The 18,841-nt window shown below is 32.6% G+C and overlaps 1 protein-coding gene and 1 long non-coding RNA gene across 29 annotated transcripts in view; one reads left to right on the top strand and one right to left on the bottom strand.

The window, feature by feature from the left end:
- The window catches only part of LOC130902297 (coiled-coil domain-containing protein CG32809), a 373,790-nt gene that overhangs the window by 246,481 nt on the left and 108,468 nt on the right, over positions 1–18,841 (bottom strand). For all 28 annotated transcript variants that reach the window (XM_057814300.1, XM_057814298.1, XM_057814290.1 and 25 more), the window contains one exon: positions 3,715–3,863. In XM_057814300.1, the coding sequence (XP_057670283.1) occupies positions 3,715–3,863 (149 nt within the window). The remainder of the gene's footprint in view (positions 1–3,714; positions 3,864–18,841) is intronic.
- LOC130902303 (uncharacterized) lies at positions 153–3,298 on the top strand. Its single transcript, XR_009060382.1, has 2 exons — positions 153–341; positions 3,111–3,298. It is a non-coding gene; the product is annotated as an uncharacterized LOC130902303 (long non-coding RNA).

Below are 18,841 nucleotides of genomic sequence, written 5' to 3'. Positions count from 1 at the left end.
CTTGAATTTCAAATTGCGTTCCAGCATACATGTCAAAATAATTAACATAAAATAGGTTTATGAGAAAATAAAATTCTACCAAATGGGTATTTTCATCTAATTTTGTTTCTTATACAGGTTGCTTCATTGATAATTGGAATATTCAGCTGAAATCACTAAACTCAAATAAAATTTATTATCAATCACTCATAAAATATGTGATAAAATGTGGTATTTGATTTAACGTGGCATTTCTGTCACGAGGTCATTGAAACAGCAAAACAGATGTTTATCAGTTGTGAAGATGTCTAAAGGGAATGGCAGCAAGTATTGGAAGTATCCAGGTAGCACGTCATTATCAGGTGATATTTTATTTTATTATTTTTCACGTGATCCGTGTGATAAATAACGCACATGCACATAGTATGAATATTACATATCTCTTATTAATAAAATATCTAATTTCATACACGGAACATATCCTAAGAAAAAACGCAAACTTCGTCCATAGTTGTGTTGGTATTTATTGAATTGTTGCTAGGATCGAGAACATTTACAATGTTGCTACAAGTCGAATTAATTGTTCCCGTTAAAATTTTCAATGAAAAATCCATTTTGTTTTTTATTGTGTCATCTTTTCAACCCTCAGAAACTGTATTGGATTTCCACCCACCGTGCTTCTTTACTTGAATTATATCAGTACCGGAATCTACGAATATAGACGCCGAAGAGCATCGAAATGTATGTCCAGTATAGTTGTTTCGATTTGGTAAATTCAAATATGTTGCTATAAGCGAGGGAAATTTATACCTACAACTTTGGTTTTGCATTTTCTATTTTCCATTTATTTACTGCAAAAAGAAATGATCTGTTTTGACATTTGTGGGTCGTTGGTTTTTATATTTTTTATAAATGTTTACCAAGTTCAATCTATTGTCAAATATTCCACCAATAGCAGTAAATCGACGTTGAACATGAATTTTTGTATCAGGTACTGTGATAATTGAAACCTAAAAGATGTCACAAATAATATCTAAGTTCACATTAAAATTTTTTGCTGTCACTACTTATTCATGAGATAATGATCCTCTAGAGCTTGCAAAAGAAATATATTAATTTCTTCACGGAGTTGTTTTAGATTTTTTGAGTCTATAGCCAACTGATTCATTTTTCAAATACGTAATGAGTTTCGAGTATTTACTGATGTATACGTCGTTATTTACCATTAGGGTGCCTTTCAGTGTTGAATAAGTCGACCAAACTTCCACATTAACCTTTTTTTAGTACGCCACTCCATAAAAGAATTATATTCCTTCAAATACTGTTTTCTGGATTTCTCAGGGAAAAGATTCATAGTCGTTGAAGTTGCCGATTCAACAACATCTTCTAGTGTGCAGTTTAAATTTTCTTCACTATAACTTTTCATCACTAATAATACTACCACATTCCTTTCAATTAGACACAAAACGGATTTTCTTGAACGAATATCAAGAAATAAAAGTGTAACAGTTTATTGGAGAAACGAATTGACGTAAGAAAGAAAGTGTTCACATTCCACTATTTTGATAAAACAATTTAATAATTGCGTTCAAAATTGACTTTTTTTTAACGCAAAAGCGTGAAAAAATGAACCGCTACGGTACTTTTTTTCACGCTTTTGACTGATTCAGAAATTACATTCTTTATGAATGCAAATGTGTGAAAAAAAAGTGAATATCATAACGGACATGGAAAAGATAAAAAAAAGAGATAATTCAGATTTTTCTAACAAATAAATTGAAAAGTGTAATATAAAAATAAATACTAACCAGAAATAAAACATTAATTCAGTGAGCTGATTGTATATAATTACGATGAAATAGTACAATTATTTTGGGATTCAACAAAAAAATATTTCTATGCATACAAGTGAGCCAAACAACATAAACGTTTGTTTATGAATATAAATATCAAATTACGTTGAAATATTTCAGTCGATTGGTCCACCAATAAATGTCAAAAAACTATATCAATTTAATACTCTTGTACATAGGAAGAGCAAATGTTTTATCCTGTATAGTACATCGTTTTGTTGTACTTTTTCTATACACACAAATGTTCCAATTCCACACATCTTCAATCTCTTGAACTGCTCTTTATAAGTCTTCAAACTGTGATATTGATATTTTGGCTATTGTATTGAGATGAACTTGATATATTACCATTTACCTAAATGTTAAATTGTTCGAACCAGCTCCAGCTAAAGTAAAAACCATGATTTTTGTTTGTCAAAACTACTAATTTCATCTGCAACAATGAAATGTGAAAACTCCTCCAATGGCTCCTCTCTAGGTAAATTGGCAGATTTCAATTATGAACAATCAGACTAACGACTAGATGCTTTTCGACGATAATATCAGTTTCTACTATTCCTGTATTTACAGCAAATGAATGTTCTTGGTTTAGTATACAGTCATGAACTTTGGCATAAGTCTGATCTCCATTAATGAGGGGTAGGAATAGATGGGATAGCTTTATACTTCAAATGTTTTATATTGAAATGATCTCTACACAAGTTATAATTTTATGTTGAGCATTGAATTTTATAAAATTTTTCCCAATCAGAACACACATCATGAAAGCGTTTGAGAAATTGGAAAAAATGTTTATCTTGACAATTGACATTGAGCGCCATGATTGGTAAGTAGCAGAACTAAATTAGTGTTGCCGAAATTTACATGCAAGTTGACCTTCTTATTGGGTGGTTTTATATATTTGGCGGCAGAAAGCTTTCATTTTCCACGATAATTATTCTTTCTTCGACGAAATGCGGTGTAGCTAGATAAGAAACGTTTGTCATTGGTATTAATGCTGGTATTTCTCGCTGGTCAATGACTATTTGCAACTATACACTGTCGTGTATCGTGCCTTCGTCTCTCGTGAAATGTTTAGTGTAGATTTTGCTGCCGTATCTTGTTTGTTCCTATGTTGATGACTTTAATTTATTTGGTGGTAGTGCATTATGCTTGTGCCGAAATTAAATGACAAAGTGAAGTATCTTATTTACCTCAATAACATCAGATTAATTTTCTTCTTAGTAAATTTAACCCTATTTTTTTATGATAATTATTAGATGAAGTCCACTGTTGTAGGTATGGAATTTACCAGAAAAGAAAATAACCGGATTGAATTCTTCAATTCACATTAGCTAACTACCAAGAAGACAGAAACTTACTGGTCCTTAATCCGTTGTTTCCAATATCATACATTAGTTAATACATATTATACAAAAATATGTTCAATTTTTAACGTAAACCAATAAATTGCTTTGGATTGAAAATATATTTATTACCGATATATATAGTAGGTATTTTTACTAGCAAATATATCGTGAAAAATATATTTATGAAATACCTCAATAGCACGTTAAAAATTACGTCGCTTGGCTGTAACATGTTCATATGATTTTTTCGTCTCCAAGACATGATTTTTTTCGTCATATAACGTAAAAAATGACTAAATATTGACGTGAAAAGGGACTATCTGGGCATCACCCACGGAAATAGTGTAATTAGTTTATTAAGATATTAGCTACTGCCGAAACTTATTGAGAAATACTGTACATTTCTGGGTACACTTTCCCACGTATTCAATGGAGTTATTTTCAACCCAGAATATGTGGTTGAATGTATGACCTACTTATTTGCTACACACTGTATTTTCAACGTATCTAAGATCATAGAAAATATTTCATACCTCAAGATCCATCGTCCTTGATAAAGGCCCGCCTTGGCCAGACATCGCCAAATATTGCTGATCACCTCCCAAGGTATGCCTTCGAGGATCGTCCCTTCTTGTATTCCTACTTCGTCCTCTCACCTCTCCACTTTCATTATCGCTACGACCTGAAACAATAAAACTATAATTCTAACTTAATATTATTTTTTAGTGACTCTTTTTAATATTTCATAAGAACGGTTAATCCTTGTACATTGTAGTTTGAATGAAATTCCAATATTTTCAATAAGCAAAAATAAAACACAGAATAATGACTTGAATAGAGGTGATTTGATATATGATACTGTTATAAAAACATTATACCAACTGGCTCAAAAATGTCTGTTCTCCATGATTTGTACGACTTCTTATCGTTTCATTTCAAAATGGCACTTTGCCTTAAGACGGCTATAACAGCCATCACTCAACTGTAACGCCTTTTTGTGATTTTTTTAAGACTTTCGATTGAGGCAATCATAATATTTTAATTAACAAATTGCAGTACTATGGTTTCAGGGGAACACCTCTAGCATAGTTTAAGCCATACCTTACCAACAGAAGTCAGCTTGTAAAGGTTGATACAACGATGTCTTCTTGCAAGCCAATAGAATGTGGAGTGCCCCAAGGCTCAATACTTGGCCTATTTTGTTTCTTCTGTTTATAAACGACGTCGCCTATCTAGACTATAACCTAAAAGGTCACATTTTGGACTCCGAATAAGCTCATCATGTTAATGTGTGTTGTCAGGGTTCGTTGCAAGATTCTGTAGTGTTTATGATGTTCAAAAATTTTGATATGTTTTCAAATTCTCAAATGGAGCACCACTCAATTTATTAATCTAAACGGAGAAAGGTGAAGAAATAGGATGAGTTATCCTTAGGAATGAAACTAATCGTTAAGACAAACCACAATAATGTGTATTTAAAAAAAATGGAATTTAAAGATTATAACCAATCTTGACCAAGAAATTAACAGATATTATTTTAATATAAAAAATTCATTAATAAGTAAACACTAGTTGTGTTTGGAATTTGAAATTAAAAAAACAAGGTAAAAAAACTACCCGCAAAACTCATGAGTTTGTTGGTTTACAGTAATGTGAAAATTTTAAGTGTGGACCACAGAAATTCAAATTAGTTTAATACATTTGCAAAATGGGTTATTATTAATTTCAAATAGAGATAATGGTGGGAAAAAAAATTTTGAAATTGATTATTATGAAGTATAAGAGAAGATAATGAAGTAAATTTTACGACAAAAAAAAATTAATATGGGTTGATGTGACCTTTATCAAAACATAAGGGTTCCCTACTTGTCAGGAGAATACAAATAGGATCATATCCGTGGAATGTGTTTATATACAAACCACAAAAGAGATATGAAATATAATATGTAAATATTTCTACTCAAAGATAATATGACAACATATATGATAAAATATATCTATTTTATTTGCAGGCGACACTTGTTTTTCTTAGAGCATTCCTAATCTCACGGCACTTCAAAGGACCATATCTAGTGATCTAATTACCCTTAAATCAGTGTGCGATTCTTATGTTCTCTGTATCAACCTTTCTAAAACTAATGTTTTATCATATAAAAATAAATTGCTGCCTTTTCATTGAATAGCACCACCATTGAACTGAACTTATCCACCTCCTTAACAATTTATTATGTCCTTATTGAACCGCATCTTCTGGGGTACGTGTGGTGCGACTTAATTCGAGCAAATCTTTAAACTACAAAAGAGAACTGTTAGATATTTACTCGGACTAAATAACAAGGATCACTGCAGGAGTTTGTTTAAAAGATTAAAAATTCTGACTCTAGAATTCAGAAAGATCGTTGCACAGCTATCCACTTTGAAACCCGGAACATGAGCTTTACCTACTTACTCCACGTTCAGAATTAGTTAAGTGCTCAATATTTTACAATGCTAAAAAAACACAATCACTTGCCAATTGAAAACGAATCGATATCATTTTCTCCCGCAATCCCCAATAATTTGAGGGCGTATACAGTGCCTTCTACTTTTTAAATTTCATTTGTTACAAGCTTTTGTCTGCAAATTGTAACAATTTTTGACAATAAAGCATGTCTTTGACCATCTCTCTTTCTTTCATTTGTGATTGGTTACTGCCTCTGTCCGTGTGAATTTGTGTTCTTGAATTTGTACTCCACGCGTCTAATTTCGTTATTAGTAATTAATTTTCATGAGATTATTCTATTGAAGTTCAGCATTACAATTATTTTTATGTATTCGTTATGATTGATAATAAAAAAAAATAATTACTGACATCCATTCCACATTATAGACTTTTTAAAAGGAGTGAGACTAACGGATAAGCTGCAAACAATGAGTTCTCCAGTATCGCACCAAGAAAGGGAGACACAATAGATTTTTTGCGTCGCAGTGTATCTTATACAACAATAGATACATAAATATAACTATTCAAATGCTGTGTCGCCCGACTACACATTATAAAACTTGAAGGCTGATGTGAGGCTAAAGGAAGTCGCATTTTTAGATATGAAACCTCGGTCCCCGCCCAATTTATATGTTGAAAAACTGTTGAATTTCGTTTTTTTTTGTGTGTGGGTCAAACTTTTATAGCAGCACCGTGTAATTGATATTGTTATCATATCCAAATCCTGTTCGAACTAAAAAGAAGAATAATTAAATTGACATACTGTCAAAATTGTACGTCATAATAAAAATAATGTTCGTTGTACACAATGTAAAACTAATACTTTTATGGACAACTTGCTCAAGTGAAAATTATGAAATATGGATGCAAATTCAATGAATACCTTCTACTCTTTCTTAACAAACATCAAGGCTTAAAAAATGGAAAATACAATAAGGAAAAAGATAGTCTCAAATCGTATTTCACTCATAAGAATAAAAATCGATGTAGTCAATACGTGCAAGCGTCAGAGAAAAAGGATCAAAATAGCCAAACTGACACCAAATCTGACGAAAAAAGCATTCAAGTTAACGAAAAGATCAATGCAGACATTACTGTTAATCTGAATCACATTGAAAATACCAAACCGTTAAAAAATTTCACTGACCTAGAAGAAGGCATTTGGAAAATAGAACTGGCATCATCAGTTGATCACAATAACTTTGATATTATTGAAAACGAAGCTCTCATAAGAAAATTAAAATTTGAATTGGAATATTCATTGTACACCTTCCAACAATTACTCAGAAAATTGAAAGAAAACCAAAAAATCTTGAAAAAATATGAATATGGAGATTTATATGATCGAGAATACCTAGTTTATCCAGTAGAATTGCAAGAAACAGAGAATAATTTTGAAAACCAAAAAACTCGAGATGCTAGGAAAATAGAACAGGAAGAATCCAAACTTTATATAAACAATCCCACAAATAATCGTGATTACATCGAAGATCTCAATTATATCCCGAGATATATACCTGTTCCATACAAATTGCGAAAAATGGAACCCTATGAATCAAAATTATGTATTCATAAATTGAAAACTTCAGATGTACAGTGTGCCCAAAAAGATAAGTTAGATATTGAACCGGTACTTAAATATCTTTCATTGGATATTATTACAAGGTACGAAAAGGAGATCGAATCCAGCGATTTGGAATTACAAGAGGAATTAAAACCAATATCTTCAAGTAAAATATTGGATTTGCAGCCTATTCATTCAAAAACTCCTTATGAAAAAGATCTACAATATATTCAATATTTAAGTAATGTTCGATTTAAATTCAAAAAAATAGCCCCCCCTTTAATTGAGGATAGTTTTTATGATACTTCAGAGCCAACAAGAGAAGAAAGCATTGCAGACATAGATGAAAAAAGAATGAGTTCATATAAATTAATAAGTTCCTCTGAATTGGATGAATCAAAAGAAAATATTGATGATCTACAATCAAAGAAAGAATGTTTGAAACATTCACAGGAAAAGAGTAGTACTCATGCATACAAGATATGTCCAACTAGGTTTCAAAAAGAAATTCTCAAAATGATTGTTAACGCTAAGGAAAAAGGTGCAATATGTCCAAATAAGTTTCAGGAAGAAATACTCAAAATTATTGATTACGGTAATGAAAAACGTACACCGTGCACCAAAAGTAATATATGTAGAGAATCAAATTATCAGAAAAATGTAGAAGACCCTACTATTTTGAAAACCGAAAAAATGGCTCACACAGAAACCAATTCCGTTAAAGGTAAACATTGTGATAACGTTCATTGTAAAAATAGAAAAAGAATGGCAAGCGATACACGAGAAAAATTAACCAACGAAAATATGTTACAAGAGTTACTTAAGATTTTACATGATTCGGGATTCGACAAATATGGTAAGGTTTATGTTACAACTCTATTCAACGCCGCAACTCAAACTGAATCAAAAACAAATATTGTTCAAAACAATAGTACACGTGTTGTACCAAAACCTAGTTATCGAATCATACCAGCTTCAAATGCTATACCATGTAAAGCATTGAAAATAAATGCTTCAACTATGACAAACTTGCCATATCAAAAATGTTTTCGGAAAGTTCCACTATCTGACGATGGAACTTACCAATGTAATGTGAAACGTAAATGTCTTGTGTCGAATAATGAAAATTGTACCAAATATTGTAATAAAGTGAAAATCGAAGAGAGTAACAGTAAGACTGTTATAATCATCGATCCTAATAAAAGTCGTAAAAAATTGTATAAAGATTAATTCTGAAATTCAATACAAGCATTGCGATGAGATAATCTCAATGCAAAAAATGTCCAAGTTCAAATTATATCACGTCAAATTCATTATTTTCTTGTATTCTTTTTCTACCTGCTGCTCATCTAGTTTCACATCATTATATTTCTATTCTTTCACGTCTGCAGATTCAATGCCTACGTTTAAAGTTATGCAATGTTTTCCTCAAATGTTCTCGGTTATAATTTGGTTCCATAGATCTTCAAAACTTTTTCTTTCCATGTCCTACACCACAATTATTATTCTCGTCTACGGTTTTAACTCCTTATGTAACTTCACACCATCATATTATCTTCTCATGCAACAGACACCAGGCCAATATAAATATCTTCCTACCTACGTATGAGCACCAACACTACAAGTCTTCAATTTTCGTGCCCTTATTTCACACATTCTCCACTGCTTTCACTAGGCTCACTAGCTCAGGAAAGTTTTGATTTCGACTTGTTTATTTCTACTCATGCAGTTCTCATTCTACCTACCAACTACATATGCAAATAGCACTATTTTCTTTCAAAGTTTTGTTTTACACATCCTATACCAGTTTCATTATTCTCTTCTGAAATATCGGTTCTACCATGTCTACTACAACTTTCACAACCTTATATTTTTCTTGAAGAACAACACATTGATTATCAATAGAATAACTTACACACTACATATGAATCTCATCAAAATCTTCTTCCAAAATTTGTTTATTTCTTTCCATATAATTGCACATCATTACATTATTTTTTCTTGTACATGCAAGACATTCAATTAGCGTGTTTCACATATATTTCCGCTTTCACTATACAGCTCCAGCTTCTGTACTTTTAAGAACGCATCCGATTATTTTATCCTCTATCAACCTCCTTTTGATCATTGCACATCATGTTATTTTATCTTCTATATGCAAAATATTCAATTTGCGTTTTTTACTTTCTGCTTTCACTATACAGCTTCAGCTTCTGTAACTATCACATACTCTGAAAACGCATCTAACCATTTTTCTTTTGTACACATCCTTTTTTCTTCCATGCTTTTACTTTTTGATTATCGCACATTATTACTTCATTATTTTTGTATATGCAAGACATTCAATCCATGCTTTTTACAAGTCTTTCTGCTTTCACTATACAGCTCCAGCTTCTGTACCTATCACATACTCTAAAAACACATCCAACCATTTTTCTTTTGTAAACCTCCTTTTTTCTTTAATGCTTTCACTTCATGATTATCGCACATCATTACTTCACTATTTTTGTATATGCAAGACATTCAATTCCCGTTTTTTACATGCCTTTCTGCTTTCACTATACAGCTCCAACTTGTGTAACTATCACATACTCTAAGAACGCATCCAACTATTTTATTTAAAACCTCCTTTTTTTCCATGCTTTTACTCCATGACCATCGCACATCATTAGTTCATTTTTTTTGTGTATGCCAGACATTCAATCCTTGTTTTTTACATACCTTTCTGTTTCCTCTATACAGCTGTAGTTTATAATCTAAGATCGCATCTTCAATGTTTTGTATTGACCAAAATAAAGCTTTGTACTATTTTTACTTTCTACTTCGCATGAAAGGGTGAGAATTTCCTAGGAAAATAATAAACCAAAGATAATTGTCAAAGAAAGGGTCGACTCTTTCTATCAACTTTCGTCTAATATGAGTTGTAACCGAGAAAAAGAAGACCGCCAGTAGGCGTGTTTTACGGAATGGTAAATTTCGCTAGTATCAACTCATATGTTATATATTGCTACAATATATATAAAAGGGGCGTAAGCCTTTACAGCGTGAAGAATACATGATTGAATTGGCCCATCAAGGTAGATACGGTAGATAAATATGCAGTTCATCACGATAAAAAACGTACAATTTGTTTCTGTTGCCTAAGCGGAATGGAAATTGCTGTACTAAATTCGCCTCAAGTCAATAAAAAATTGTGTTATAATATTTTTTGTGTTACTAAATATGAAAGTAAAGAATTAATTAATTAAGTAATTACGTATATTAAAACCTCTATAGTATTTTAGCTATCAAGCTACACAGATAAGTAATCGAGTGAAAAACAGAGAGGGAATATCTGGGACTCACACTAGATAGTAAACTTCTATAGAACGAATATGAAAAAGGGTTGATCACCAAAAGCAGGGAGGAATTGGGGCGGTAACCCAAAGATCCTACGGTAGGTGTACATGATAATTGTGAGACCAATCATTACATATGCGGCAGTGGTTTGTGGTACTAGAACTAGTCCGATTACCATGAGGAACAATCTCTCAAAGGTGCAAAGACCAAAGGCTGTCTTGCTTATGCGCAGCTGTGGCTATGAAATCTTGTCCAACAGCTGCACTAGGAGTGATTCTGAATCTAAACATTGTTCAGAGACAGAATCATCAAAGCAAACCCGTTCCTAAATAATTACCAACCCTGGGACTTGCCCCGGATATTAGCGAAAAAGTTTAGCCTTGAGAAAAACTTCACGTCAATAATAAATTTTGAAAACAAATAGGATCAAAAATACCATACAACAAATGATCAGAAATAAGCTCGATAAAGCTGGTTAAAGCAGGGGCAGCTATCAGCTATAGAAAAATGGAAAAAGCACTGGAAATGTAGGTAGGTAGGAACAGAACCAAAAATTGTAACAACTCACAGGAGTTGAAACTATAATCAGAGAAAATCTGCTGAATGTGTCAATCTAAGTAAGAACAATCTTTTGGGGCACTATTGCTTCAATAAACAACTGAATCCGCTAACGGATAATGCGGCGTGTAGATTTACTTACATAGAGAATGAAGCCTCTATCCACATTCTCTGGAAATGTGAATCTCTAAGGAACTGCAGAGACTACACCTGGGTGCGTACGAAATAGAAGACGAAGATCTCTGGCAATTAAAGCCATCCCACATTCTAGACTTTTTGAAAGGAGTGGGATTATTTGATCAGCTGTAAACACTGGGCTCTCCAGTATCGCAGGAAGATTGCACAATAGCTCCTTTGAGTCGCAATGTATACGAAACCCCCAATCCATACATATATACATTCTATGGTTAATTGATCAATTTAAATTTTTGAAAAAGAACCATTAAAAAATTTTCAAAATTTTCATTTTACAATTTTTTTGTGAAAATATTTCTAAACAGGTAGATACCAAGGCCTTGAGTATTGCCAACGATGCCACGAACTGACTCCATATTGAAGTGGTGTTAAAAGTTTGACGTAGAAACTTTTACCTCGTAAAAATTGAGATTTTTTGGAATTTTGATATAAAAATGACCTCACTCATTGTTGCACTAATTGACATTTCCATTATTTTCATTTTGATTGCAATTCAAAAGTCTCGTAATTACATTTATAATATAGAGCTAATAAACTTTCTATATATCCAATATTGGCAAAATCAATAGAAAAAATACAAACATTGTTTAAGATACGACACCGGTATTTGGCCGATATGTCAGTCAGTATAGCGTCGATTTGTGACCATTATTGACCAGGTTACTGGTGGGGATTTTAGATTAAAAGCACTGTAATTTTACTGGGAGTATAAAAGAGAAACTGTATGAAGTTTGTATTCTCTCATCTTTGTTATTAGTGACATTAAGAAAGAGGTCCATTTGATCGACAGTTACTTAATTCAATCATTTGATTGATGACAATAATTTTTGTATTGGATCTATTTATATATTGGCTTGTCAGTTATAGTTATGTCAGAAAGATATCAAAATAGTTAATATATTTCGAATGAAAAATGCCGAGTGTTCCCATATTTTTCGTGAAATATTTAAATTCAAAGAGTGAAACACACGCCACAGAAAACCGAACACGAAACAAAAATCAAATATACACAAAAGTGTTATACAAACGAAAAAAAAATTCCAGCGAATGCGAATCAGAAAACTTCGGATTGTACAACTTTAAAGCAAGAAATGATTTTCCTGTCGAACTAAAAGGAACACAAACCGACAACGATGTATTTTTCAAATTGAGGAAGCTCTCATCTGAAGAGTTTAATTTATATAACGGTCTTACAACAAGCGAATATATCAATAGTAATTACCACACTAGCTGCACGTCTACAATCGGTGGCGATAATTATTTCATTCTCTCACCAAGAACTAATAAAAAATACTCACTATCTGAACAGCGAGTTGTTGGTAATTTTAAAAATATGAAAGACAGGCGAGGATTCAGTTGTCCGTTTTATTTAAATAGTAAAATTGAGAAACCGAAATCGAGGAAAATATATCACGGCGATGATAAAGCTTCTTCTCACCATCGAATATTAACTGATAGATTTAAAAATACCGACAGCTTTATTTGTACTGAAAGTACTAAAAATACACGAAAGCATGAAAAAATACCAAAGCGTTTCCATAAACGTATTTCAATTGAGAATAATAATGATTTGAAAATAGTTATTTATCATAGAAGGAATGATAGAAAAACATTTGGTAAAACAATAATCGTTACGGAAGAAACAGCAACAACAGTTGATGGTAGTGTAAAAAATAATAAATCATCCAATGATGAATACACAAAAGCGAATTTCAGTAAGATAACATCACTGTAAACTATTGTACATGTCGATTGAACCAAAATAAATTTGCAGTTAGATTAGTTCCCATTATGATATCAAATGATATCAAATAAATATTATTATGTTTCTAAATCATCTTGATCAGTTTTTTTTATAATTTATTAACGGCAGATAATAATTTGACGTTGCAACCTGTTGTAGTCTTTATCAAAATATGATTTTACGCTGACAATTTGCTTGTTTATTTCAATCAACAGAGATCACCTACATCATGAATATCAAATTAAAATAAAGTCAAAATATGAATGTTTTAACATTAAAAATTAATTTTGATTGGTGTTGACAGTTGAAGACTCAAAAGGAGAATGTCCAAGAGTTTTTTAAAATGCCAACGTTTCAATATTTTGAATGTTTATAAGTCAACACACCCTGACCGGACTCGTACTTGATGGTAATAATTAAAATAATTCCAACCGGTTTCACCGCTCATGCTTTTGTTAATATTGGGGAAGTTTGGAAGTATTCATTCACTGATTAATGTATCCCAACAGAATTATCTATTCGTGTCGAATACGAGGTCTGGCTATTCAATAACGAGACTGCGTGCCTAGAAGGCGCGCTAGACGGGTGGAGAGAAAAACGAGTAGTGCGTTGGGTATCTAGATGTCTTCTCTATGCACGTCCCATACACGTTTTCCTCACTATTATAGTATTTATGCAGTAGCAGTTTGAAACGAACATGTTTGTTTCTCGTGCCGCATCAATATCAAATTCCCTGTTAAGTTGAAAAAAATTCCGACTAAATGCTATAAATTGTTCTAAGATGCCTATTGGGACAATTCTTTATCACATGCGCGTGTTTTTGAGTGGTGTGAGGGCTTTAGTGAGGGCCGAGAGAGCACTGAAGATGACCAGCACCCAGGTCACCCTGTAACTGTTTCCACTCAACCAGTGACCAAAATCAACCAAATTGTGCGTGCAGATCGTCGATTAAGCATCCGAATGTTTGCCGAAGCTGTAAACGCCGATAAAGAAACGGTTAGAAAAGTTTACACGAAGAATTACACATGACAAAAGTCTATACGATATTGATGCTAAGAAATCTGACTCCTTACCAAAAGCTCTTGCGTCAACGGGTCTGCTCAGATTTCGTTAAAAGGTTGGAAAAAGATCTGCTTTGAAAGGGACCCGATTTGAGTCGATGGAAGCGGTAAAGCAAAAAACGGCATAGCTCCTAAAGGCCCTCATCAAATAACACTTCCAGCACTGCTGCGATCAATGGAAAAAACGTATGGAAACGTGTGTGACAAGGGGAGGGAAGTATATTGAAGGGGAACATTCGAATGTAGAATAATTTTCATAATAAAACCCTTTTTCGTAACCAGTCTCGTTATTTAATAGCCAGACTTCGTATGTATATTTGTAGATTCTCTTTTGACTGACATCTAATAATTTAAAAAGGTATGTTGTCTGCACAGGTTTTTACTTATATGTGTATGTATTAGTTATATCAAATAACTTTTTCGTTGTTCTTCTGTTTTATATGACAATGTTCTCATTTGTTTATATTTTATACAGTTTGTCTTAGATGCAGTGTGTCCTATTCATTCATGTTTCTAAATGTTCTTGACCTTAGGTCTTTTCTGTTTCAAAATTAGTTTTTTTAATAATTAAGATCAAGAACATTTAGAAACATAGACATATCAAAAGGTCTAAGAAATAAGAAATTTGAGAAATATATATTTCTATTGTTACACTATCTGATTATTGTTTAACTTCTAATTCCACAATTTTTGGTATTTTTTTATCATTGAAGGCTTCCTCGTTCTGTAAGCCATTTCTAAGAATTCTCTTTTTAGCGTAGTTCATTACGTTTCAAGAATTTTTAAATCTTAATAATTTAATTCATGCTTTTTGATACTTTCAATACAGTTTCTGCTTTTTGAATAGCTAAACCTCTAAATTCCGGAAGTGATATTTTGACAGATCTATCAGCTAAACTGATTATAACTGATCTTTTTTATTATTTTGTTCGATTTCGATTGTGAATTGAAGTTTTTCATTATAAGAGTTATTTATATTTTCAATTTGTTAATTTGTCAAATTTGTGTAAATTGTAACGGCAATATTGCAATTATCTACATAACGGAAAAAGAATGAAATATCTATTTCAATTTTTCATAAGACAGTTTCTTCAAGATCTTCCACTTCTAATTGTGCTATAACACTTGACACGAAATCTCCCCTAGTGCAACCTTCAATTTGTTGATATATTTCATTTTCGTATTTGAAGTATGTTGATGGAAATGGAAATTTTATTTATTTAATTTGATATTTTAATGTACATTTTGGAAAAAAAGAAAAAAGTCCAGAGGGTCTTTCAGTGAATTTTTCTCTCCAAGTCAAGGGTATTCAATTTCATCAAAATGAAATTTAAGTAACTTCAACCTCAAGTGAAAAGAAGGAAAACTTAAGGAAAAGTTAAGGAGCTTTCAAGAACAACAATCCTCTTTGACCATGTTTGGTTCTAAATCATTAGCATGTACAGGATCAATTTTACTTTCAAAATATATCAACAGCAGCATTTTCATCCAAAGAGAATCGTATCATTTGTATCCAAAACTGCAAAAGGGAGAAAAACTGAAATAAATTTTGGTTACATCTTATTTCGTTAGGAAAAGAATGGTGCTTTTGAAAAGCTTGCATGTCAGTAGACATACGGATATCTTGATTAGAATAAAGCAGTACTCCAGCAATAATTCTGTAGTTGATACACCTTACACTACGGTGCTTCAAATTAACGCAGTTTGTGAAACTTTCTGCTAAAATAGAACTCAATCGACATGACTTTCGCGCGATTATTCCTACAACAAGGGAATCTTGATCAATCTTAGGTGTAATCTTTTGCCCAATATTTAATTGGTATGCAGAATTTTGAAGGGAAAGAACAATATTGGGAAACAAGCCTCGTCTTGGCCATCTTCCCACTGCAGTTACCCTAGAAAACATTGGAACTCTGAGAAAACTGTTAAACGAAATTAAATGATCCATGAGGAAGTTAGAACCATTTCAGGAATCGGATCGGATGAAGATCAAGCACTCTATGACGAAATCGAGAAGACTTTAGGAATTCAATCGGCACACAAAATTGTTGGAGATCACTCGTATAAACAAGCGATGTTGAATCGAAAACCTTGATAATGGAGCTTAAAAAATGGTTTGACTTTCGACCTGTCCATATTGGCCAGTAGATGTGAACGTGTCGACTAATATTTATCAAATAGTATAGTGAAATACTTTCAATTCGACACGTCCACACTGTTTTCAATTCGACTGCCTTTGGTCCGGACCGACTTGATTCGGGTTTTGACACGACATGGTTCGACAAAATGGGGGGACATATCAACAATCGTTCGACATTATCGAAAACAACGTCGAATTGTGTCTATCAACATAGTGTTAACATGCGTTATGAATCGTAGATATATCACAACGATCCTCAAACAACAGAAACAGTAGACAGAAAATTTGAAGGAGAGATGACTCGCATGAAATGTGCACGCAGTATTGGGAAACCATGGTTCCCTCCTCTAAAACTTAAAATTAAATCTGTTCTATACAAAGGTATTCAGTTCTATTTATCTAATAGGTATATATAAATATTAAGGGTTCGTAATTAATATTCTTCTTTCAGCTTCTTCAGCATATTATCCATGTTTTTGTTTGCTGCTCAAATAGCATACTCGAATAGCAATGGAGGCAACAACCCTGTATTCTCCTCCTCCCACGTTTTCTAATCCGTCTTTATTCCGTTTGCTCTATTAATTTATTGTCCATTTTAATTTGTGCCTCTGTATATAATCTAATCTTTTTATCATTCCAATTCTCTATGAAGTTCACTGTTCCCATAGCTTTTCATGTTTGTCTCCTGTGCACATTATCATATGCTTTCCCCAAATTAAAGTCATTTGTTTTTCTATGCTCTTGGCTTTGTTTTCTCTATAACTTGTCTCATGGTAATCATATTATTCAGACATGAACTTCTTTTCCATAATCCTGGTTATTCGTCACTTAAATCTTCCAAGTGCTGCTCTATTTTGTCTTTCATTGTTGTGGTAAATATACTTGCGAATGAGAGAATGACACGAATTCCTCTTGATTGATTCCTTGAACCTTTATACATGGAAAATATATAAGACAAAATCAATCCCCTTGAAATTTTTTCGATCTTATTAAATATCCCCTAATTGAAATAGTTTTTCACGTTATAAGACCGGGAAGTGATTTAGTACGGTACGAGATATATTTTTATGGACGAGGCGACGAAGCAACCGAGTCAAGAATATCTAATCGAGTACCTCAATGATAACTTCTCGGACTTGTTGAATTTTATATTGGAATTGTTGTAAATAGTCTTGATAATGTCAATAATTACTTTCTAAATTGAGCATTTCGCGATTGAGTTTTTTATATATTAGTATTATCGCAACCACTTTCCATTTATTATTTTGATGATTGTTATTACCTTCAAAATATTGAAGTGTATGAGACAAAATTGATTTAGGTCACTTTAAATCCTAGCACCGTAGGCGTTTGTTCAGTGTTCATAGTTGAGTAACTTTTCATCACGATATCAATTAAATTGACTCTCGATTCAGTGCCAAATAATCCAGTTATCACCAGTGCTGCACGACCCCGTTCAGCGTATCACAATCAATCTTGCCAATCTGTATAAGTTACAGTTTTCTGTAAAATAAATAGATGTTAGAGAGATTGTAAATTAACGCTGCCGTTTCGAGTTTGATCTACAGGACTTTACACAATTATACGGAGCAGAACTCAATTAGTTGATTGTAGTTGCTCCGAAAAATCAATCGACGGTTAAACAACTGGGGATTAACCCAATTACCGTTTTTTAACGCGAACAGATTTTTTAATCAGCCGGGATGTTTACTGAGAAGTTAATTACATAGCTAGCCCTAGATTGTAGATAACCAAGGGCAAATTGATTATTTTACAGGGAAAAATCTAAGCAAGTTATGACGTATTATACATATTCATATATCAATGAAACTTACTTAGTTTCTTTCAAAATTTTAAGCCGTCAACTTTAAACAATTAGAAATTTTAGATTGTTTATAACCTAATAAATCACCAGAACTACTGTTTAGTTACCCATAATGTAACTTTTCGGTACCATTTTTCTGACAAGAATAATTAGAAAGAACAAATTACTTTAATTTATTTGATTAGCAGTTCAAATTTTCTTCATTCTTTTTTTTATTACTATTTAAAAGAAAGTCTTATTGCCTGATTAATCTCTTTACAGTCCTCTTAGTTGTTTTTGAAGTAAGGCTGCCCACTAGGTGGAATCGTAGGATTCATAAAACTTTGGTAGTTACAGAAGTTCACTATTCCATGTAATCCGTATCAGCGGCCCTCCCTGTGTTATAGCTATAATAACCTGATTCCGCGTACCCTGTGATTATATCTACAATGATCTTTGTGACCTCATTACGACGCCTAGACTAAGGTTTTTATCTAACTTAAGAAGGTTTTTATTGACCCCTTAGCTCCAATCTTAATCACGTCGTTAGCAAGTTCATTGCCCTAAGACCTGTATCATCAGGGATTAAAAACAGTTCTACTGCCTTTTGCCAACAAGCTAATTTCATGACTTGTAACATTCTAGGAGCAATTTTCGATGGTCACGCTTGTAAATTACAACAACAGATTGAAACCCGCTGAAAAGACTTTTAGGACAAATGGTTAGTTTCTGTTAGATAAGATCCTGTTGGGATTTTAAAGATCGTTACGCAC

Source organism: Diorhabda carinulata, chromosome X (genome assembly GCF_026250575.1).
Source record: "Diorhabda carinulata isolate Delta chromosome X, icDioCari1.1, whole genome shotgun sequence".
NCBI lineage: Eukaryota > Metazoa > Arthropoda > Insecta > Coleoptera > Chrysomelidae > Diorhabda > Diorhabda carinulata.
This window is presented reverse-complemented; position numbering and strand designations above follow the sequence as displayed.